The sequence below is a fragment of the Homarus americanus genome, unplaced genomic scaffold, assembly GCF_018991925.1.
Source record: "Homarus americanus isolate GMGI-L3 unplaced genomic scaffold, GMGI_Hamer_2.0 scaffold33468, whole genome shotgun sequence".
Lineage (NCBI taxonomy): Eukaryota > Metazoa > Arthropoda > Malacostraca > Decapoda > Nephropidae > Homarus > Homarus americanus.
This window is the reverse complement of record NW_024714177.1, coordinates 3,752,031-3,777,258: the sequence shown is the minus strand read 5'-3', so window position 1 is coordinate 3,777,258 and position 25,228 is coordinate 3,752,031. Positions and strand designations below refer to the sequence as shown.

Sequence of the window (25,228 nt, the reverse complement as noted above, 5' to 3'; positions counted from 1 at the left end):
TTTTCCTCTCACTTCATAAACAAGAGCCTCTCAGGTTCTCTACTTTGAGGGAAAAATCAACCATTTAGTTAATCTATGATGGAGGAACATCTACATTTCTCTCCTGTAATCAAAGAATCTCAACTTGTTCCTCACCGGACACGTAGAAGTCCATCTCGGCTGAGTCTTCGCCGTTAGCGTTAGAGACGATGACCTTGTAGCGGCCCTCATCGTTGGCCTTCGTCTTCCTGATACAGAGGGTGATGGTGTTGGTCTCGCCCTCCGTGTGGATCTTGTAGCGGCCACCCTCAATAATCTCAGTGATGCCTTTGAAGAACTTGATCTTGGTAATCGCTGGGTTACCCTCGGCCACCAGATCGATGTACCCGTTTTGGTCTACAAGTAACGATAAATTAAGTTGGGTTGTTGTGTAGCCTCGCCTTAAAGTCTATTACGTTAACAATTGTCCCCCAGGAAGCTTATATAGCGTGCTGTCATCTACCCTTTAATCCGTCTTAGCTTCAAATTATGTTAAATTCAATAGCAGGTAGGATTCAATTACCCTCAAAATAATCACGTAGCAATTATTTCACTAGCTTTCCACATGTTTTCATTTCGTCACAACCTTAGGATACCTTTACTCTTATGTTCGCCTCGACAACATCTCAAGAAAAAATAATGTGAGGGAGAGGAAAAAAAAAGAGATAAGAAAGAGAATTACATCTGATGGAACATGAAAGTCACAAAGAACATCGTTTATCATGAAGCGCTGTGAAGAAGTATAGGTGTGTGGACTTACCCTCAACAGCCGTGTACTTCTGCTGGACGTCGACGATGACAGGTGCTCCTGGGTTGCCAATGGCTCTGAGTGGAGTGCAGGGCTTGTCCATCTTCTCGTCATCTTGCACAGAGGGTCGTCGGACGTCGCTACTGGGACGTCGACGCTGTTGTTGTGGTAGTGGTGGTGGTGGTGGTGTGGGTCAACGTCAAGGAGAGAGACCAGCGAAAAATTCGGATTTGTGTTAGATTTTTATATTCGTGGCGAGAGAGAGAGAGATCCACCAGGAATGTTTGAGTGAAGGGGAGCTACAATAACAGGGAAAACTCGAGAAAGGAAATAACGATTTTTTTTCCTCTCTGGTAAGAAACGAATGAACTAAAATGGTTTGGTGAGATAAAACAGCAAGAGGAAGACAAAGAGACAAAAGAAACACAGAGAGGAAGGAAGACGAGAGTAAGATATATAAATCCGGGGAAATTAGATAAAAAAAAGGGAAGAGGTGGTGGTGGATCCCAAACTCTGTGGTAATACTGGGGATGCTAACTTACCTCGCCGTGTACGCTACACGTCGACAAACAACAACAAAAACATTGAAAGAAGCGAAAATCTCGAATAAGTTTGATATCTTTAGAAAAATTTCAAAATGATTCATTAAAAGAATACTGTACAGAAAACTGAAAATAAATGATTGATGAAATATGTGAAAGTTACAGAACATAGGAAGAGTCGGCATTAGACCGTATATAAATATTTCTATAACTAAATATATATGAAAATACTAAACTCTGTATGTACAGTAACTATGTATATACAGTATATATTCACTCTATATAATCTTCAAAGGTTTAATGTCAACACTACGTCAAGACACTTCAGGGTGATCCTCCTTTGCTAAACCGAACCTTGGAAAAAGAAGTCTCAAGAGTTTTAAATACCGGATAATGAGAGTTAGTAAGTTCAAGACTCATTAAACTATAATGAGTCTATAAATTAATCAGCAATATGGAGGAGCTTATCTAGAACATTAACTCCAGTCTAAACATTGAGTTTACAAAACTTGTATTAGCGAAACCTTGATTTTGCGAAAACTTCAGTTACGATAGTATCGGTTTAACGAAGTTGACCGGAAGTTACGTCACACAGTCTCGCTCTATATAAACCATTATCTCTAGTAAACACACCCACACTCTCATACATTTAACACATAGAAATAGAAAGATAGAGCTCCAAGGAATGTAACAATAATTTCAGCAGGTCATTCGTCATTAAAATGGCAGCCAAGCATTCTTAAGAGAACACATGCACGTGACTTATAATCCAAGCTCAAAAATTACCTGATAAAGTACTTGATAAAATAATCTGACAAAGGAAACAAGCACCCCAGTGAGCTCGGATCTAAGCACGGTACGGTAGGCTCATTTTTATTGCAAGTCATTTGTTTATCGGTCTCTAGGCGGCTGGCACACTGTTCCTGCCAACACTGTAAAGGTTACTCTATACCACTGACAGATCTCACACTCTATATATCTTAAGGTTGTGGATGACTCGCCAGGACCAGCCACCTAGAGCCTAGTGAGGGAGGTGATAATGAGAAAGGTGAAAGTCAGTAGCTACCCCAGCCTACGGGAGGCCGACACATGCGTGGTGAAGAACAACTGACGCATGTCCCTCTTCCTCCGTGTTGACATGGTGGGCTGAACATGAGATGTGACACAAATCAGAGCTTTTGTCCTGATGAGTTTTGTCTTCACGATGTCAACACGGGAAGAAGACGTAGAGTGAGGTAGCAAGCCAGCAAGCGATAATCATCAACTGTTTTGCTATTATATTGCGCTATACGTTCTATAACGCGGCCTGCTGCTTCGAGAAGCTGGTGTCTGCATCAAGTTGAAGCTTGAAATCTTAAATTTAAAGCTTGAAACATATCGACTGATGAAAAACTTTAGCTTAACACCCTGAACTATGTTTCTGCTAAGCTAAAGCGGTAGTGATAACAAGTTCCCTATATTGACTGAAGCAGGAACAGTTTGAGAGGATGTCAGGTTTCAGCCAACTCCTGTCCGCGCTGATCTTAGCGACTACAGCGTCCAACTGAAGCTTTTACTGCGTAGATGAACATGGATGATTATGTGAGAGGGAGGACGAGTCAAGTGCAGCCATGATACGACTGATGCAGTGTGAGTCAGTGTGAAGAAGACTGGGGAACGCACCGAGCCATTCCCCACAAAGCCAAAAGAAATATGTTATCCCAACCTGATCATCGTCTAGAATTTCTCCCGGTCTCAAGCGACTCTGTGTTAGCAGATAAAAAGATAATTTGCTGAAGTATGAATTAAATACCTTTTGTATATATAGTTTTTTCTTTTAGATATTTAAAGAACGAAACATTAAAGAGTAGTCTGTTAGTAAAGTTTAAAAAAAAGGATAGAAAGCAGGACTACGAAGATGTGATGACAGAATAAACAGAAGATAACGCGCGCGAACCTTGACATAAGGAAAATGATCAGAGGCAAAAAGCGCCAACCGAAATTGGACATTGATGACCACAAGCAGAGAGAAATACGGTTTATCATCAATAATAAAGTCGGTGTCAGGTTGTTTAAGGTTTCGTTGTTTTAGAAAGGTTTTTAAGACATTTATATATACTGTGGGCAATAAAATACATTATGGTAATAAGAGAATTATCACTAAGAGTCGTTGAGGTCTGCAGACGACAGCGTCCATCGACTGGCTTCTATATCTGTGCCGCTGAAAAAGTTCCTTATCTTTGTTGTTATAACAAGTTATTATCTGATATTTAGAATTTAGTTTTAATCGAATTTAACGAAGGCACATTTTGTTTAATTTAATGTTTGTATTTTAGTTTAGAAGTTGTATTTACTGAAGAATAAAGAAGTGTTAGACCCAAGATCATTGCTTTGCAAATAAACGTCTTAATAAAGTAAGTAAATAAGTAGTAAATAAGCTGCCAATAATGATTCTAAATCTACAGTACTAATGTGAGCGGAGAGAAACTACAGCAAGAATCTTAGGTCTGAAGTAAAAAAATGACTCGTGAAATCAAGTGACACTAAATTTTGGCTGTGGTCTGTAAGGCGTCACTTGGTTGTGTGACAAACCATGGCAGATGCTTGATATTTAGGTGATTAAACTACACCATTACTACTCAGTGATTGGCTAGGCTTTATTAACGACACCTTTGTAATAAAAGCTGTCACTTGTATTCACGAGTGAGACTACAAGAAAAAAGAATTTATTTGTCATAAAAGCGAGATAATCCTATTGAGTACTGGAATATAAGAAATCAGATGATGTTTAAGATTTTTTAATTACGAGAGGAAGGTATGAAAGAGGTAGGGAAATTGTATAGACGATAAGAGGTAAAAATATTCGAAAATTGGTTGGACGGAAAAAAATGCGGATATCGCTTCTTAAAAAAAAAAATATATATTTTTTTTTTTACATACAGACAGTTGGTGTAACTGTGAAAGAGATTTCAAAATAAGAAACCTTAAATAGACAGATAAACAGAAGAATGTACAAAACTTGGCCACTCGCTCAGGACGAGAGGTTAAAGGCTCAAAATTGTATAGGACGGGAATGAAACAAAAACTGACAGTAGACAAATACAAAATAGTGTGTAAACGAAAAGGGAAAGAGAAAGGAGACGGAAGAAAGAACGGTTTATCATCAGTGATTATCACTCCACGATGACCTGACACAGACGTCACATATCTACGCAGTGTTCCAGCTCACCTGTTTGGTTGCCTGCTCGCCGGGTTTAAGTTTCCCCTATTGAAGAGATGGTGAGGAAAAGACAAGAGCATTATTTGGGAAAAAGCTTTTGGTTGTACGCACATCTGTAAAGCAAGCGCCTGGTCACCAACGACGACTACTGCAGTAATTTACCAAAAATGATTCTACACATAGAGAAGTGAAGTGATCAAACCAAAGAAATAAAGAATATAATAAGGTGAGAGATCAAGATGCAACCAACCTTGCAGTAGGAATTAAAAGTACCTGTAATATATATATGTAATATATACACACAAAGTTAGACGAGTTATATGGAGCTGAGGGAAACACCCGCTTCATTAGTCGGGATAGGTTAGTTAAGTTGCAGCGCAGTACACTATGCCCGACAGACTTGCTAAGAGCAATAACACGTATATACCAGCTGCATTACGCTGGGGACAGCTGTTTAGGTTAAGCCCTCCATACAACAAGCTTCTGAGAACCAGGTATGTGCCGTAGTCAACCAATTGTTAGTCCTAAATATCAGGTTATTTACGATGAATACTTTCCCATTTCCAGCCTCAGTGTTCAGAGCTGTTCCCTTGTTAGTCTCGAACAGTGAAGCCAGAGATCCAAAAACTCATCGCTTTTGAGTTTGATTCAGAGAAACTTACATAACTCTGGATATTGAAAAAAATGTGGCCGTGGTCTGTAAGAAGATGTTATATGACTCATTTATAGGTACTGTAGTTCTGTCTGTTATTATGATGTTATGAAGTACTTTACTCAACCCGACTTTAAGACTCCAATATCCAGGCTACGACACATACACCGGGACTTCATTCCGGGATTATACCCAAGCGCATGCCTATATATCGCCTACTTTACATCCATATATAGAAGCTTCTTAAGGCTTGAGAATCCAACTGTTGCTATTTTTTTTTTTTTTGAGGGAGGAGGGCACAGGCAAGAGAAAAAAAAACTGTTGCTGATAGACACTGAGGACGCGTATCCATTGTTACCATAGGGACAAAATCACCTCTCTGTTACCTTGGATTCCTCTAACACTTCTCCGGGGCGCAATTTTCGTTGTCCCTATGAAATAAAGGTTCGACATTCAATAAGCTGTTCTGGTTACCTTCTCTATTGGAGTGGAGAGATGTAAAGTGTAAGAGCTGAGAGTGAGTGAGTGAGGTTGGTGTGTGGTAAAAAAAAAAAAAAGAGACATTTGTATACAACACCGTCAGGAAATAAACAGAGGGCGAGAAGAGCGATAATTCTGGAGTCGTGAGATGCATCATTCAACACGAGTGAAGGAAAGAAGGAAGGAGGGAAGGTCGGATGGGAAGTAGGACCTAAAGATGTCAACAGAATTCCTTCGATCCGAGTATCATTGACGTTTGGGGTGAGAGGTACGGAAAGGGCGTTAACAGATATACAATACCTTCGTTAGTCGTGAGGTGTAGTGTTGGTGTGAGGTGGTGGTGGTGGTGAGGTTACCCATAATATTGGTGATTGAGTCTTCTGTACGTCCATGAATCGACAAATACACACGAATACAAAATTAATGGTGAAAATGCATACCATAATGATTCTATTTTAAATGTTAGATGAGAAATAGACACAGATATGTACTATAACTATTCAAAATATTTAGCCTGGTCTAAAATGATAAGTCGGATGGAGGTTATGACGAAAATTGATTACGTTTTTCCATAAATCGGCGTGAACGATGCAGAGACCGGACGAGTAGAGACCGGACGAGTAGAGACCGGACGAGTAGAGACCGGACGAGTAGAGACCGGACGAGTAGAGACCGGACGAAAGAAGATAAATAATGACGAACATCGTAATTATAGAAATGCAGCAATAAAATTAGGAGTACATGTGAACAAATACCAAACCTTATGATGCAGGGAAAAACATTGGTGGTATGAAGAATTAAAAGAAAAAATAGCATACTTTCACACCAAAATGACTTCACGCTGACAGGTTGAGGGAGAACTACAGGATTAACCGCGTGTCTAAAGGGAAATTTTACTCTGGAATCTGTATCATAATCCACAGGCAACAGAATAAGGGTAATTACTTGTTCCTTATACAAAAATACAACTCTTTTTTTTTTTTTAGGAGTCGCTTAGTGGTGTGACAACTCCTACACAACAAATGTGTATTAATTCACACGATAAAACTAAATTCAGTGATGTTTGGTATTCTCGCTGTCAATATATGCCTCTAAAGTGAGAAATATAATGAAGATGATAGGCCTGTTAACTCACACCATCAGCGGACTCAAAGATTTAACCAAATGAGGGATCGATGGTTGTAAAGGGAGCTTCCTGGGGGATACGGGAGAGGGCGGTGTTCCAACGCTTAAAAAAATAAGAGGAGGGTGTTTGTTTTACCTTGCCCTCCACTAATTCTTCTCCTGGGAGTAATCTGACGGGTCTTGCCTATGAAACAAAAACACGATATTCAATAACTGACGTTGATCTGTAAGGGGTGTGTGTATGTGTGTGTGTGTGTGTGTGTGTGTGTGTGTGTGTGTGTGTAGATACTGTCCTTGGCTTACAGTGGATTAAGAATGTAGTATTAAATAAACTAGGCCTGCTGGAAAATGCCACTGACAGGGGTAAAAAAAAAAAGAATTAAGTGAAATGCTACTCAGATGATCAGCACTTTGGGGAATTTTACAGCAGCCTTAAGAACTGTATGGTGTGGTTGGTCAGCTTCTCACCATCAGTCGTAGCTACCTGTACCTCCTACCTGGACGTCATTATTACTTGATAGTAGAAAAATTAATCAACCTAACATTACCCAACCTTAAAGGCTTCGACCTATGGAGAACCTGAATCAATCTACTTAACCTAACCACAAATAACCAAACCTACTTAACAATCTAAATTTAACAGGATCTAACTTACCAACATAACTTATGAAACAAATTTCCTCTAAATGTAAAACTAAGAAACAATTATTTTTTATAGAATCCATTTTTTTTCTAATTTAACCAAGATAATTATCCAAGCAACCGTAACCAATCTATAACCAAAGCAGAGAGAATCGACACTAACCAAACCAACCAGGTTAGTCTAACGAAATCTAACCTATCCTTTTCGGTCTTATTATGTTAGGTTGATTTTCCACTCACTGTAAAATTGGCAAAAGTTTGAAGTAATGTAACTCAACAACTCATTATGGAAAGGTGAAATAGTGTCACAGCCTCTCGTGTGTGTGTGTGTGTGTGTGTGACGGTGAACACTTAGAAAATGGTCCTTAATTTACCTTCCCATAATGAATAAATACAGCAAACTCCAGGCATCATGGACAGATAGTCGAGACCACACTGAGATATTTCTGACCAAGTGTTGTTTAAATGTTATATTGGTTGTAAAATGTACAATAAATGAAGTTAGGAAATGTCAACAGAATAAGAAGCATTTAATGTTTTTATATATAAAATTAAAATAATATTACAGTTGCGAAGCGTAATTTATATAGTAATTATTATTTGAGAAAAGTTCATTTGCTTGAGAGCTTTAATGTGAAAGATTTTAGATATATGTAAAATAATCAAAGAACGCACTCTAAGCTACAGCTGCAAAATATATTAAACAAATATCCAAGGCAAATAAATTAATATGAACTGAAAAAATAACATTACATTAAAAAGAAACAACAATAAGTGCGTTCTATAAAAAAAAATCAAGGTTTAATAAAGTGAAACAGTAAACAGAACACACGCAAAACAAAGAAAATAATATGACGATAAAGGCTTGCCATCGTCGAGGAAGGCCAAAAATAACGACACAAACTCAAAAAAATTAACTCAACATACAGTATGCCTGATTGATAACCAGTACTTAAAAATGGCATACAAAAAAACTTGGGAAGCCTGATGTTCAAAAAAAGTTATGTTAAAAAATATTCACTCAAGGATAAAACAATGAGGCATTCCGTTTTAGGTTGTGTTGTTAAGCGTTTATGGTGCAGTATTGAGCATTTTAGGTTTATATGGTTCATATTTTTTTAAGGAATGATAATATACACAGAGGCAGAGGATGTACAGACGCCACGTTGATCAAGAAACTTAGGAATGGGAGGACAGTTTGACGAGGTGGTGTGGGTGGGTTTCAAAATCGAAAGGCTGAATTTGGCGCAGGGGAAGGGAGGGTGGGAGGGAGTGACCGAAAGAGGAAATAAGCTCCCTCATGTTACCTTAAACTCCAATGGTGCTTCTTCTGCCCCCTTTCCTTTTTTCTTGGCCTATGAAATAAAGTTATAATATTCAGTAAGTGGCACTGGTCATCTTCTGCTGTAGAATAAATGGAAATGTGAGTAAGGTTCTGAGTGAGTGTTGCAGCAGCGTATGTTGTGTGGTGGTGAGCGGCGATATAGCGTTGTGTACGGGGAACGGAGACATCCCACAGAACTCAAACTGGGGATCTGTGTTTAATAGCGCGTTAGATAAGGCTGGGGTGTAGTTTTTTCCAGTGTATGTGTGTATATAGTTTATTAAAGTTGTTGGGAAAAAAAAGTTGTTTGGGAGTATGGCGTATTATATAGACTTATTGATAATTTTGAGTTTCAGACACACCTGGACTGCGTTTGTTGATCACGTGAAGAAAAATAAACACAAAAATCACTAACCTATTTCCATTATAAGGACACGAACAACACATTTAAACTTGTTATTTGAATGATCTAGAAAATGGAGATGTTTGTAAAAAATAAATGTTACCTAGATCAGTACGGTTATATGACCATACTGATCAGCTGATTTACCAAACACTCAACTGTGTCAAGTAATCGTCTCACGTCATGGGTTAATTGGTGGTGATAGTGTACAAACTTAGTCTAAGGCCACTACTGAAATACGTGTCCAGCAGTTGTCGAGTGTATACATGACCTCGTGACGTTTTATTTACTGTTTGGTCAGTCCTAAGTCTAAATAAACCAAGTCTACCCACGTGCAAGGGGGGAGCTTATTATGTGACGTCGTTGGCTGAGGTGGATAGTCTTCACCAGATGACGTCATGCACGGTGAAGAACGAATTTTCGATTGGAAGTTGACTTGGTATAATTAAACATTGGGTCAGTCAGTATTTCACCATATTGACGTCACAGCAACGATAGACAAAGTTGAAATGATCCTTAGAGACATATTTGGTTTGAGTGCTGATGAAAAAAAAATAATATTCGAATAGTTTTTGACATGTCCAATGGTAACTAATGTTTAATCTGATATATATTACGTCAATAAATGAAATGGTATTCCTACTGAGCTTTAAACCACCAGCATCCACGAGAGACAATACTGAGCAGAGGTTACCAGAGATAAATTATATAAAACATTTTAATGATCATTTACGAAGCAACAAGAAGACTTTAGCCAAGAGTAATTCCTATTGTTTCATTCAACAGGAAGATCTTTTAAGTGCTGTTAACTAATATCAATAGTAAATAGATTAAACACGATATATATATATAGTGATTTCAAATCCACTCATTCTTATCCCTTATCAGATATACAAACTGGTTATAATTAATTAAAGCTCAGTAATCTTTATAATTATATCGTCTTTGAGTCTCAAGTCCTTGTTTGTGTGTACACCTGTGTCTGTAAACATCTGTGTGTATGTCTCACCTGTACACCTGTGACTGTAAACATCTGTGTTTATGTCTCACCTGATTTACCTCCAGGTTTTCCCCCGGCTTGAGTTTGCGTGGCTGGACTGACTCCTTATTGACGAGAGACGGGGTACTCGTTTAACATGGTTTACGCTCTATTTAATTTTTTTTTTATTTAACATTACTCGTTTTCTCTGTTTCAACCATTAAATACTTTCGGACAGTTATTGTTCATATTAGTAATTTGAGTGATGAAGACTATTTAATTTAACGCTAACTGACAATGCACGTTATGTTTATTACACACTATGCATCGAGAACCCATTGTAATAAGACTGGGATATTGGATGAAATAAACATGATTATCGTGGTCAGAGAAAGCGAATATTATCGTATTAAACTCTTAAGGGTAACTAACTACCCTCAGAGTAACGACATGCATTTTAGCTTCAGATTATCGTATATATATATTTTTTTATAATATATATGCTTAGCTTTACTACATACAGTGGCTATATATTCTATGACTAAACCATTTTATATTTATTTATATATTTTTTTTCTTTTTGATTTAATATATAATTCGAGGATTGTTTTCTTTATTTAGTTCAAGGTGAAAATAACCGATGTTACTGACGTTAATAAATTCGGTGGATGCGCCGTGCTCTGTGAGTGGTCCAGAGCTGAAGGTTATTATAGGGTAAAAGGGGTCATATCATAAGAGCAATTCAGGTCAACTTAAGGTGATTAGATTTATAACAACAGACTGCCAGAGGTTAAGGTCATCTGCTGGAAGAGAATCATTAGGTCATCACGCACCAGAAATGCTGGAAAACAAATGTAATTAAAGTATAATTTATTCAATAACCAGGTAATTCTGAAAGGAAAATAGTGAGTTTTAATTATAACAGAAATTCATATTATTTAGCCGCGCAGTATATGCATGGTTTATTTATCAACAAGGTTTATTTAAAGTGGGGTCATTTTTTGTTTGGTTTAATTATTTGACGACGCCCGCGGTAACTACGGAAATTGATAAGCAAGTTGTTGATACAGTATACCCAGTTCCGATGGGTTGTAGGTTTGGTTATTCTGGCAGAGTTGTTGTAGTGAGTGGACGTCTAGGAATCGATACAGCTTTCGTGATCAGGTCGTTAACACACAACCCAGAGAGTGGACGCTGATCAGAAAGACAGTATCCCATTCCAGGCGATTTATTGTGGTGGGGAGGAGTAGTAAGGGGATCATAAACCATTGTCCCGCCCTCGTCTAGGTCATGTCCCCGGGAGTCTGAGGTGACCACACGTTATCACTAGACACCCCCTTCACATTATACTAGGACGTCGTGGGTCGTCATGGTTCGATGTCGTCTGAACTTTGGGGTCATCAGTATCTTAAGGTCACCAGAACCTCAAGGGGTCATGGGAACATTGGGGTAATCATAACTCCAAGGTCACTTAAAGGTCAAATAGATCTTTGGGTCATTAAAATCTTTGGTCAACAATCTTTAAGTTATCTGAACTTTGGGGTCATTGTGTCCTCTGGGTCATTATGTCCTTGGGGTCAGAGGATCCGTGCGGTCATCAGAACTTTGGGGTCATCCCACGAGGTAGTGACGCTGGTTGGTGTGTGTGGTCTAGCTAGAGTAGGTCTACTTGTATCAGTTGTCTAGAAGTTCTTGTTAGGGAAATGTTAAGAATAAGGAAAATAGTCATAAATGAAGCTTTAGTTATAACAGAAAATAATCTGTGAAGGAGAGCAGAGGAAGAGAAGACAACTTATGTTCAAACTTTATCTCATGAGAAATTTGTTTTTTTCCAAAAGCTTGACAAAGTTAATATAGTCATGAATCATATTGAACATATGATCAAAATATTTTGAAAACAAAAACTGCAAAAGAGGAAAGTGTATCCAAGAAAAGTTGTTTGGCACCCGATCACGAGGCTGACACAGGTTCAGCTGATCATTACTGTTTATATCTATATAACCGTATCAGTAAGGTCCAAGTATTTACCCTTTATTCAGTTTATTTCTTCATATTTTTACGTGAAGTATGAAAAAAGAAATGAAACTGAACATGTTAGGGGCATAATAATAATTGTTAGAAATACTGACATGATCATATATGTGAGACATTATCAAGGCTTGGAGCTTCTGTTGTTCATGAGAGAGACACTGTGATCAGGGCCAGAGTGTCGGGGTGAAGACGGGAGGAAATGGACAGGACCTACCTCGTCGGCGATGAGGAGGGACGGCCTGCGACCGCCGGCCCCTTCCTCAGGGGGAATGAGAGAACCTCTCCTGCTGGGAGGTCCTGAGCCTGTGGCCAGAGACCCGCGGCGCTCGGGGGATTTTTCCTTGATCACCTCGATCTTAGGAGCGTCCTGAAGAAGAGACCATATTGTCGAGAAGCTTGAGAGAGATATGTGGTGATGCAGCACACAGTCAGGCATGCAGGAGTTGGGGTAAAGTATTAAAGTTAATTACAACTTCAGGCTGATGTGGTACTAGTGTGTTGACCATGACTAAGCCTTCATCACTCTACGGTTTACATGCAGTTGGGGCAGTGTTAGTGTGACCATTTAGTGTCACAGGGAGAAGAGTGACTTGAAGATCTTTGGGTAGTCCTAGAGGTTAAGTGACTCTGGTGTCATCGGAGGCAGTGGTGTACTCAGACCTCATGCAGCTCCTCAAGCTCTGGCTGGATGATGTCTGAGGCCAGTCTGTCTAGGGGCAAGACAGCAGGCCTGGCTTGAGGGCCGCACAAAACAGGTGCTGTTAGGGGTAGCTGCATATAGCCAGGGAGAAACTGCCCTTGGCTGAGACGCTGTTACACTACTGGTGGGTACCTGGAGGTTGAGGTACACTCACAGAAGGGGAGTTAACTTTAAGTCTCAGCCGTGTGTGTGCGGGCACTGTCTAGGAGAATCCCATTAATGAGTCTTACAGGCGTCGCTTTGTCTACTGTCAGCGACCAATGTTCTCCCGGAGCACCACGTGACTTTTCTACCCTCCAGTGTACCAACAACTCAGGGCGGTTTAAGCCACAGCTAAGGGCCTCCACCATGCCCTTGACACCTGCCAGGCTCCTCTAGTGCTCGCCCTGTCATGCTCCCTTGGTCTGTCACCCGGCAACTGACTACACACGTCATGCTAAAACATAAAAGGAATAACTAGAAATATGATGTGTTAGATTAAAGGCCAAGTCTACTGTGTTGAACAAAAAAGGGAATATTTTCACATTAATAAAAAACTAAATTGTTAGGAATAATGTGAACCAAAGACCATCATGCCAAAATATACTTAAACAAAAAAATATAAAATACAATATTCTTATATATTCTAGAAAGCCAAAATGAATCGAAAACGAAAACAATAAAAAAACAATGATTATTCTAGCATTGATAAACTTTCATAAAAATCTGAAAATGTTGAGAAAATACGAGAAAAAAATACAAAAATCAACAACAGTACAATACTGTATTTACTGGCGGTTTCGGCGGGAAGGAGGACGGCAAATTAGCCATAATAACACAAGCTCCGTCAATCGTATGTACAGTACAGAGTATCGATGGTATAGCCGTGCGTAAAGAGGTGTTGGCAGTCAGCGTTTATAGGGTGCTCGAGGGATTTATAGAGTACACAGATTAATATCATAAACAACACTGACAACACGGGAGTTTCATTTGCAGAATAATACGTCAGCTTCGTGTACGACAACTTACCATTCACCCGTTGGACACTTAAGGTTACTGTGAACGCTAGGATTAGTTTCAAGCCTTGTATGGTTTTTAAGAGACTTAGTGTTCGTTTTAAGGATCTAAATATGATCGTAAGGTAAAAGATGATTGTAATTTTTCGCTATATAAAACGAACTTTCACTATATTTTTGTGTTTCTCTTAAATGTTTGTAATATTTTGCTTGAGATACAGTTTTTAAATATAGACACTGCAAAAGGGAAGATGTTTAGCACTGATTGTGAGTGAGTGTACTAACCAGGCTTGAAACTATTAAAGAAAACAGAAAACAAACAATTTCTTTTCATGAGCTCCAGTTTCCTTCTCCAGGTGACAGCTTCTTGAAGTAAACGTCTTATGGTTTACTAGATCAGAAATTTAGTGTTTTATAAAATTTGATATGTACTTAAAACATCAGTAAAGTTCGGTAGGTCATGGCCGTCACACAGGAGGAGGAGTCAGAGAAAAACACTTGAGGTCATTGTGTCACAGAGGTGGTGGAAGGCGGCGACAAATATATCCCATATTCTCAGACATTAACGGAAACTAAGACAAGAAGACGGCAGCTTAGGTTAACAGCTTGTCACCCGCTGGCATGGTGATGTTGATAGTTACTGGGTCTATATCCGGAGTCACTAGAAATAATTAAGTGCTCACCATCTACATTCTCCTGACATCATCATAGGTGTTTGCGCCCCACATCATCTCTCAACACTGACCAGCCTCACATACCTTACAGTCGATGCTGATCCTCCGCTGTAGGAACATACGGATGCCTTTGTCTTCATCTTCCGGCGTCTCAATAATCTCCGGGAGCTCGTACTTGCTCCTGCGCCTCATGGGCACAACGAAGGGTACATCTTCCTCCGAAGGGCTGAGCAAGGAGGGAATTTGAAGCGTGGGGAGGATGTTGAGGGAGGGCCGACTCGCCAGGGGTAAGCTTGGTCTAGGGGGACGAGCTGTAAGAGGGGTAGGGAGCCACCCACTCTCCTTTTTCTGGTCGTCATCGTGAGAGGTCGTTCCTGTGTCGTCTACGTCGTCAAGATGGTAGATGGTAATGTCTATCGGGGTCTCTCGACTGTATTCGACGACATTGCCAACTGTGTATCGCCTGGACACTGCACCGTTACTCTCAAAGTTTAGTTCACTGATAGCTTGACTTATCCCCATTTCATGTGACTCTAGCATAGCACTTGCACCGCTCCGTCGCTTTGCTTTTGTCTTTACCTAAAATAAACACAATCTCCTGTTTATTAAACTTTAAAAGTTATGGTTATTACGACACCAAACACCGAAGTTTAGCCAACGACAAGGTGCTCGAGAGAACAGGGCAGACGAAGCAGTGCAACGCATTGTAATAAAAGAAACAGACAGAACAGTAACGGATGTACTGATAAGGAGATGAAGGCAAGTGTGGGAAACTACATCCAGGTATTGAGAAGAAGTTAAGCCATCTACAACAGCCAACATCGATGCCTCAAATATCGGTTGAGGTGAACACCAAATGTAGGGCTCGTCTCAGCTGATGTGTTCTTGGGGTAGTTAGAGGCAACATCAAATATGTGTATCACGGTTACATAGGTATCAAAGGTGTTCATTCATGTTGCTAAAACATAAAAAAATAAGCTACTTAATGGGGAAAAAACATCCAACTTACGACTGACGTTATCTAACACACCAACAGTAGTCTCCATTTTAGTCAGACACAAGTTACACTGATTCTGTCTTCCAGACGCTTTTAGAACATCTAAAGCATCAGGCAGTGATCCAATTAACTGAAAACAAAGATAATATGAACCGGGCTATCAGCTGCTGCTTAGTTCCTGTACAGTATTAACACGGAGCAAACGCAGTGTGTCATCCATCATACGTCAAAGTTAATTCTGGGGCGGTGATCCATGTTGGAGCTTTTGTCTCATGTTCACCCACACGTTGGAGTTAGTAACACCGATACCGACTGAGTGTGACCCAGTAGTCAGTCTTGCCAGCAAATCAGTCACTCTGGGAGACACGATACGCACTGCAATCGTAACAGAAAAAAACAAACAAACAGAGCCCGACTATAGTGGCCATCTCATGCCCAATTTCAGCGTCTACCCGGAGGAAACAAGTGATATTACTGGGGTGAAATGACTGAGGGTTAACACACTGACGACGGCCACAGCGAGCTAGGTGTTGTTGGTCCCCGAGATCAGGGAAAGAAGTTGGTGATGAAAGCCTAATGGAAGGTTCTCTGCTGCGTCGCCTGCCTCGCCTTACAACTGGCTCTCCTGAAGGAACAGTCCGTATGATCTACTCAAGTACACGGTGATTATATTATTCTTGAAGTAATTAAAGCTTAAGTCTCTCATAACGTGCAAGGAGAGGAAGTGACGACGGTGCAGGAGGGTAAGGAAGGGAAGGAGTACTGAGGCCGTGATAAATACCACTTACCTGATTCTGCCCTACATATAACCTCTCCTACGGTAATGTTGCCTCCACACACACACACACACACACACACACATACACACACACACACACTCTATCACCAGTTGACAGTAAACATCACACATAATGTTAAGATATCGTCAGCAAAATCAAAACAAACCACACCAAGTCACCCGAGGGAGGCTGATGAACCTGCTCAGGGTCGATAAATGCTCGAACGTAAATGATTTTTTTTGTGAGAAAATGGAGTAACGTTCTGATTTATCGTGAATATTATTTAGAAAGATGTTATGACCAGGAGCACACAAGTGATTTGGTGCATCTGGTCGTCTGGAAACCAAGTTCTAAGTCCCAAGTGTTCAGAAAAAGCTTCAGCAGGTTTACCAACTCCTCGAGTATAACCTTAAAGTTAGTACTCATAACTTATATCAATAAATTAAAATAACCTTACCGTAGTTGAACTTCTCATGCGCTCTCTTAAACAATATAAACTTTTAATCGTATCAAATATAATTTACTTCAGTATATCGTATCTGGAATGTTGCTCTGTGAGGAACTTGAGCTGGTCTAAGATTCATGTTACTCTTTATCTTCTTTAACACAACAACGTCTCACCAACATCCGAAATACGATGATAATACTGTACGTCACTACAACAATTCGTTTACCAATAACTTTTATCTTATACTTAATCTTTAAGTTCATATCCTTACACTTAACAATATACACAATGCAAAATGTATACACAAAGCCAAGTATACAAGCTGGAATAACAGAAATACGAAGGTTAAAGCATCAGAAAGTTTCCGGCAAAATCGATAAGCCAATGGTGGAGGTGTAGTAGAGCAATACGTGGAGGGTCCAGGACACGAAGTAACAAGTGAGCATCAACCAAGCGAAGGGGGGGAAGGGTCTACAACACCGCTCAACACGCCGACTTACCGCCTGCTTGGGCTCTACGATTTTCGGTTTCTACACGCCAGGCGAGAACGTAGATATGGAGAGAGAGAGAGAGAGAAAGAGAGAGAGAAAGAGAGAGAGATATGAGCCAAAGAGCAAGAGACAGACGGTGCACCAGAGAGAGAGAGAGAGGAAGAGAAAAAAAATCGAATTAGACAATCTTTCATATGGTTGAATTTCAAAGGAATTTCATGTATATATGTAAAAAGATATATATGTATAAAATATAATCCGTATAGCTCCTCGCTTAACAAACCATTCACCATGCTATTTATTCCTGTTAAAAGAAGAAAAAAAATAACATAATATATTATTAATGAGACATCAGGATCAACATCTTTTATAGAGTCTCCTGAAACATAACTTGTGGGCGCCCATAGTGCAAAACAAAAGACTGTAACTACCAATGTGTGTTCGATCTAAATGGTGTCAGTTTGTTATGTTAAGAAGCCATGAAGCCTATAAAAAAAAGCTTGTGGTGGTAAGATATATTGAACAGCTCAAGAATAAACCTGAAGATATAGAGATTTGTGAATAAATGCCTCATGCGTTCGGAACTCCAACACGAAACATTGATGATGTTGAGTTCACATTAAAGTAAAGCAAACACTAACCAGAGTGAAATGTTTTAAGTTGGTTATACTCGAATGCTGGAGGCACTAATATAAATAAGAAAGATTAGAGTTGTTGCTATATCGTCAGAACCAAAGGGGTAATTTTTTTTTTTTATTTGTTAGCCGGTGGGGTGGGGTGAGTCGCACCTTATAAATAACAAAAACATTAATGAATTTCACTCGTAATGACGGACATGATATTTGATATTTGTTTTAATTTTGTTGCTTAGTTGGTGAAGAATAAATAACCCGCGTGGGCCCACAGTAATTATGAAAGCTTTTTTAGCCTTATCGTCCTTCTGTGTCAGCTAAGATAGCTTTCCAAACACATAAACAAACCATCGATAGCACTACCCGGGATTAGCTAGTTTTATCGGGTTATATACGGTTAAAAGTGGCTCGTCGGCGTTTTCAGAAATATGATCCTCTTCCTTAATTACTTCTAATTACTTCTCTTGCTCTTATTAATGATCCTGTAACCACTGTCTTCTCATCATCTACTAGTACTTCGGCTGTGTATGTTTAAGCCAAGTACTTCAGACATACAGACAGGCGGATTCGTTGGATCATAAGCCTGAACGTCACCGGGTTAGCACCAAGAGAGAGAGAGGAGAGAGAGAAATGTCTACAAAGGTACCTACGTTTAGATCCTTTTTGGGATTTGCTTTAGAATCTTTAGGGTTTTCAGGTTCCAATTTAGTCACTTGTTTATCTTTAGGATTCTTCGGGTTTTTAGGGTTCGGGTTATCTTTATGGCCCGGGTTATCTTTATGGCCCGGGTTATCTTTATGGCCCGGGTTATCTTTATGGCCTGGGTTATCTTTATGGCCAGGGTTATCTTTATGGCCCGGGTTATCTTTATGGCCCGGGTTATCTTTATGGCCCGGGTTATCTTTATGGCCCGGGTTATCTTTATGGCCCGGGTTATCTTTTTTGGCCTCAGGATTAGGGTGCTCTGCATTACTCCCCTTTCTCTTCTGTTGAGACAAATAGGACAGTAGTTTATCATCTGATTTACGGCCTTGACTTAAACTATGACTCAAATGGTTGATCTTTAACACTGTAAGATATTAAGAATAATCTAATTTAATGATCTAAGCTTGAAAGCAGCTTGAGGCTAAGAAGAGGTTATAACTAAGCTGCGACTGTTGGATAATATAATCATCAACGGAGTTAGGACCTGAGTGTTACCAATTGATGGAGGGTTATTGTACAGAGATACGATACATCAACAGGTAAAAAGCTAACTACTGTAACACCTTCCACTATAAAGCAATTAACGTTAAAGACAGGTAGACAGAAGAAATGTCAATGCAGTAGTTACTTTGTTTTTGCTGAGATTGTAAACTTGAATAATAATTATAAATAATTATTAATATCTGAGAAAATATTAAAAAAGTATCTCATTTGACAAACCATAATAGAAGGGTTTTTCTTCCTTTAAAGATTAAGATCAAACTACAATCTTCAGCAATTACAAAATATTATAAAATTTCGTCACATAAATACACTGTTTATCTACGCTTACCTGACATTTTAACCCTTTATCACCTGGGGTACAAATCATAAATTAATAAGTATGAAACAGCCAGGTAGGCTGAACTCAGGGTACCAAGGAGGTGTGTCAGGTAAACGAAGGAGTGAGTCTGAACAAACATGTGTAGTGTACGAGTATATCTTGAGTTAGGTGATATCCAAGACGTCACTCTAAGGTGTACAAACAGAGGTTAATAGTAACATCAACTGTGTGTGTGTGGGAGGAGGGGGGGGGGATAAAATCAGGTTTACAGTCCAGTCAAAATGGTGGACCTGTACTCATTAGGGAGACACCTGTATTGGATTAAGGTAAGGGAGGTTTGTTGATGCAAGGTAAGTTCTAACATCCCCATCAACAAGGGAGTAAGTAACCTGTAGGTGAGGTGATTTACTATGTCTACAGATTATTGGAGGAGCAGTTTGGTCGTTAAAGAACCAACACAAAAGAGCTATGATGTAACTGGCTCTGTGTTAGGTTGTGCTGGTCTCCGCTGTTGGGTTCCTGCTCCTCGGTAACAACAAATGAATAAGACAACCTGTCATTGATCTTAACCCATATGAGAAAATATTTAAATGGCAAAAAAAAAAAAAATAGCCATATTACCCCCCAAAAAAAAAAATCAACTATATATTAAAACAAAAAGCAAAATACTGTATTGCATGAAAGTCCATCGAGCAAAATTACTATTGAATATATCTGTATGAACGAAAGAGTGAGTGTACAGGTGACAACTGGCATTGCCTTACCCATTGTTTCAGTACGTCTAAGCATTCTCCCCATCTTTCATCCTCACTGGAGTATTCAGAGGATCCCCCCTCGTCATCGTCGGGGTAGGTAGGAGCTTTGCAGGTCAAGAACTGGTGGTTTTTGGAGACAACTAGTCAGTAGGCTCCTCCACACAACACCTCCAGTCTTGTGTCTACTCTCTCTTACTCCCTAGACACCGACCCTCACCCTCACCTATCTTAAACACAGCCCAATAACTGAACTCTAACATCAGAATCTTGTACAATAATTAAGTTGAAATTAATTGGTTTTTAATGTGGGTTCAAATTTTGGCAGAACGATAGCTAAGCGTATCATCAAAATATGAATATCTCAATTTCTTCAATCAATAAAACTTTAAACTTAATGTTACCTTCGAATACAATGAGGTTTTTAAGGATCAAGTTGGTGTCCGAGAATGTCCTTATGGTTGGGGAGAATTAGGGTGTTTATTTAATAGAGTGAACAGGTGATTTAAGGGTTATTTAGACATATAATTAAGGTATTGTCAATTGTCCGGTATTATTGCTGGAAGAGGATCTCGTTACCACCACATAAATAACAAAAGGATAGAAAATGTAAGTGAAATCACAACATATAAAAAAACAAGTTGACAACACCCACGTCAGCCCACAGTCAATATTTTGGACAACTGGTGTAACAGGAAAAGGAAGAACACTGAGACATAGGGGCACCAACGCCTGACGTGGAGTATCTAAAGGACAGTCATGATTGAAGAGGAAGCAACACATAAAACCGGGTTAGGTTAGGTTTATGGTAGACAAGAAGATTTAAAAGGTTTATATCCACTTAAGCTGCAGGGAAGAGTACCTTCTGGGTATCTGTGCTTTGTATTGCTGACTTGGCTGTGCTGGCTTGGATTGTGGCCCCAGACTCGTTTGTATGTTTGGGACTTTCTGTTTGGGCAGCTGGTTGTGTTTGGTCTGTGGGTTTACTTACTCCTGGTGGACTGGCGGACAGCTGAGTGGCTTGGTCAGCGGTGGGGTCAGTCTTACCCTTATGTATGGGACTCTCTGTTTGGGCAGCTGGTTGTGTGTAATCTGTGGGACTACTCACTCCTGCGGGACTGTCCATCGGCTGTCCTTCAGGGTGAGTGTATTCGGGTGTCTGATGTAGTGTTGGGTACTGGCTGTCTTCGTCTAACATGGCGGGTTGGTGTTGCTCGTGAAGACTCAGCGCCTGATATAGATAATAGGGGGGAGGGGTGGGGGGGGAGGGATACAGTTATTATTAAGATGATAACCTGGAAAGCATTTCTTAAAGGAAGACAAGGGGGTGTGTAAAGCATAGATGGGTTGACCTGGGAACGTTACTCAACATTATCAACATCGGGACTGGTAAAAGTACCAGGTATTTTCTTCTTGGGCACAAGGGGGAAACAAACCAGAAAAAATATAATATTGCGTCTGTTCAGAGGAGCGATACGAAACGAATTGGGGCCGAGGATGTTTGCAATACGAAGCTTGAAGTCAAACACCAAAGAAATTAACTCAGATTTTCGAAGAGTTGTTCTTCTTTGACTCAGACGTGGCAGTGGTGAAGTAAATTCTAGACTTCACGAGCATATCACAGCGAGGAAGCTGTAAGGTCACCATGTTGAGAGGAAGCAATAATTATCCCGAGTAAATGAGGGGGAAACGTCCAGCTGATGTAGTGTGGGAGTGTGTGTGTGTTGCCGCTGTGGTGTTGTGTGTACAGCTTGGTGGGGATACCGTATATGATTCACCTTAGTTCATGATATTATTATCACAGTCTTCTTGTTTATTGTGTTAAATTAGGTGGCAGTTTCATCTCTAGATACTCTAACAACTATGAAACATATTTTGGAAATAGTCTCCTAATTTATTAGTATTGATGAAACTGCTACCATAAAAAAAACAGTCGCTTCAGATTTGGTTTGTTAAAATGACGTGTGAGAAATTAGAGAAACATATTTGACTGAAATTTGTTTCTGGAATAAGATGAACAGACTCTGAGAGGAGCAACGGCTGACATCTTAGGCCGGGTTGTCAGTTCTTTCATCTATGCCAGTTGCTCTGAAGCGACGTTCAACGAGTAGTGTTACATACACCTTCCTACTAGAGGGCTGAGGCTTATATTCTTGACTGATAACACACTGATAAAAGACCGAGTCAGAGAGGTAACAGGCAGTGAATCCAGCGGAAACAAATGCAAGTTTACACAACGGATGAAGCCACCGTGTGGACTCCGCTTCAGCTTAGCCAAAAGATGCCGACGTACGGTAAAATAATCTTAACATTATGATCCTACTTTACTACAGTTCTCTCTACTTTAAACTGCTAAAGACACTTGGTAACTCCTAAAATGTTAAAAGCTAAACTTATAGATTTTAATGATTTTCGTCACTTATCAAATTCTAATCTGAAGTTCAAATGAATACACGATCTATCAGCACATATTCCAGTAGCTATCAATATAATTTCCAGCTCTATTCAGCTAGCCAGAGGCAGTTATGTTTACCACCTATCTTTAAGAATCAAACTATTATCACAGAAGGCTAGGTTAAGTTAGGTTATTTAAGGCTAGGGAATAACCCGTCCCAAACCAACCTATCGTCATCCAACTCTACCCTGCCCGACCCCAGTCCTACCCTGCCCGACCCCAGTCCTACCCTACCCGACCCCAGTCCTACCCAACCCGACCCCAGTCCTACCCTACCCGACCCACCTACACCTACCTAACCCGAACCTAACCTTACTTAACCTGACCGAAACTAGCCTTATAAAGTTCTCTCTCATGTGATTTACTGAACGGCTATAGAAATTGCTGTAATAAATAGTGCTGACTATTATATTGATAGCTCACGTACCAATTACATCAAGGTCAAACTGTACTCGAATTTCACTAGATTTTAAAACTTAACATGGACGCAAAGATCAGGTAATTTACTAGGAATATCAAGATGGACTCACCGCTGGCCAGACTTGCATGAGTTTGAAAATAAAGGAGAAATCGACTTGTTTAAACTTACTCGCTATGACCCCCAAAAAATCGAGTCTTATTAATCAGCGTTTCAGTAATTTCCCGCTAGCTACTGTGCTGTGGGTAGGTACAGTAATTTACTTCTCTCCATAATGAATAACGTCTACCACAGTAATATGCCTTTAGCGTCTCTAGGGTTCCTCTAGCCACAAAAATCTGCGTCAACTTTTTAGCCACAAAAAATGAAATCAACGTAATCAGTGGCTGGCCTTAATAGCCTCTGTTTATTGTTGATTTATCACGCTATTGTAGACTTGATCTCATCACAGTAGTAGTCTTACAACCAGAGCAAAATGCCTGCGTCTTGGTGACATCGCCAACATCGCGGAGTTGTAGTGATCAGTCAGGAAGTTTCGTGCCTCTACCCTCCCTAATATAACCTCTAATCTCATGTTACCGTGTAGAAGGACCCAGTGCCGCCTACCTGTTCCTCAGGCTCCTCCTATGTGGGGGAAAATTGGTGAAACTCATTAATGGTTTGTAGGAAATACTGTACACTTGGTCCGTAATCCTAGCCTACACAGAACTTGCTACTGCCTAACCTTGTATAAACTTGAATAGTCTAAAATGGTTGAAACATATATTGTGTTCATTACTGAAATAAAAAAAGGTTTAGATACCCTTCATTGTGTGAAGGGATAATTTTTATACACGTGAACTAAAAGGCTTTATAAAATATATCAGACTATGGACAAACAACAGTTTGTTCTGTTTATAATATATTTTATACCAGAAACTAAAAAGTTTAAGAGTATCTATTTGGAGATTAATATTTAAAGGTCCATTAAATGTAAATAATATATGTAGAACCTAGGGTCAAACTCTTTATAAAAAAGAGCTGTGGATGCACATGCAATGGTTGGTTATAAAATTGTTTTATAAATTGACAATTAATCATCCAGATGTTATTTCTAGGTAAAACGAATTTTAAGTTGGAAAAAATAAAACAAAACTTGAAAACGTCGACCATGGGACCACAGATCTAGCAACAATAATGATAATTTTCTCCTTCAATACTTGAGGGAAAATTGATCTTACTTGCGCAGTCTTGTGACGCCGATGATCGCTAGTAAAAGTTGGTGTTCAGTAACTCAAAGAAAATAAAAAGACAGTTGGAGGTTTATGTCACTTACTGTCAGTGTAAAATGGTACAGAAAGAAAAACTTAAGGACAAAGTCAACATGAAATACCAATACTGGTCTTGGGGCGGCCGCTGGGATGAATACACTACGTTGTCAAACGTCATATCCATTAATTAAAAACAGTATATAGTAATCACAACTTAACGACTGAAACATTTTAAAACAGACAATGATTGGAGGGACATATAATGGTGGTCATTATGTTGAAATAAATGATTATACTTCATGATAGTTTGAGAGGAAGTTTGTTCAATGCTCCAGACGGTGTAGTGCCCGAGAACCAGTGATGGCGAGACAGTAGCCGCCCAGCGAAGGTAAAAAAAAATAATAATAATAATATGGATGACGAGACTATTTCAGTAGTAGTGTCTACTATTTTGTGACTCACAAGGGATAGTGGGACGCTTGTACAGCAGTTCACTTGTGACTATCAACATTTGTACAGCTGTTCACTCTCAAGTTATGTAGCAATCCAAGTATAAAAGTGGTGTTTACATACTTTTCTTGTCATTGTATTGTGAAAAGTGGAAGATATTTGTGTTTTATAATAATTATCTCGAGGGGGGAAGGGGAGACTTTACTGGGAAAAGTTGCATTACATTACAGAACCATTTGTTAACTCGAGCTATATCGACACTGAAGCCATGACGTCAACAGCGCCAACGGAGACAATTTTACTGACTTGCCACCAAATACTCGAGGTTTAACAAAGTATCGCGTCATCCAGAAAAAAGAAAATATAGAGTCAAGTTAGTCGCGCGCTGAGTTAATATGAGCAGCTGGTCCCTTGAAAGAATCTGATGCTGGCGAATTGTAGTCACGACGACCACAGAGCGACATGGCACGGAAAAACAACTTCAGACAAGACAGCAGCAGGGCGCCATTCATTTTT

General features: G+C 39.6%; 1 protein-coding gene across 1 annotated transcript in view; it reads right to left on the bottom strand.

Annotated features, from left to right (window-relative positions):
• Positions 1-25,228, bottom strand: part of LOC121877110 (twitchin-like) — a 144,835-nt gene that overhangs the window by 88,157 nt on the left and 31,450 nt on the right. The window contains exons 17-26 of the mRNA XM_042382741.1: positions 23,619-23,636; positions 18,510-18,845; positions 17,237-17,266; positions 14,597-15,091; positions 12,358-12,510; positions 8,714-8,761; positions 6,901-6,948; positions 4,517-4,552; positions 779-923; positions 136-375 (exon numbers count right to left, since the gene is read on the bottom strand). Coding sequence (XP_042238675.1) covers positions 136-375; positions 779-923; positions 4,517-4,552; positions 6,901-6,948; positions 8,714-8,761; positions 12,358-12,510; positions 14,597-15,091; positions 17,237-17,266; positions 18,510-18,845; positions 23,619-23,636 — 1,549 coding nt within the window. The remainder of the gene's footprint in view (positions 1-135; positions 376-778; positions 924-4,516; positions 4,553-6,900; positions 6,949-8,713; positions 8,762-12,357; positions 12,511-14,596; positions 15,092-17,236; positions 17,267-18,509; positions 18,846-23,618; positions 23,637-25,228) is intronic.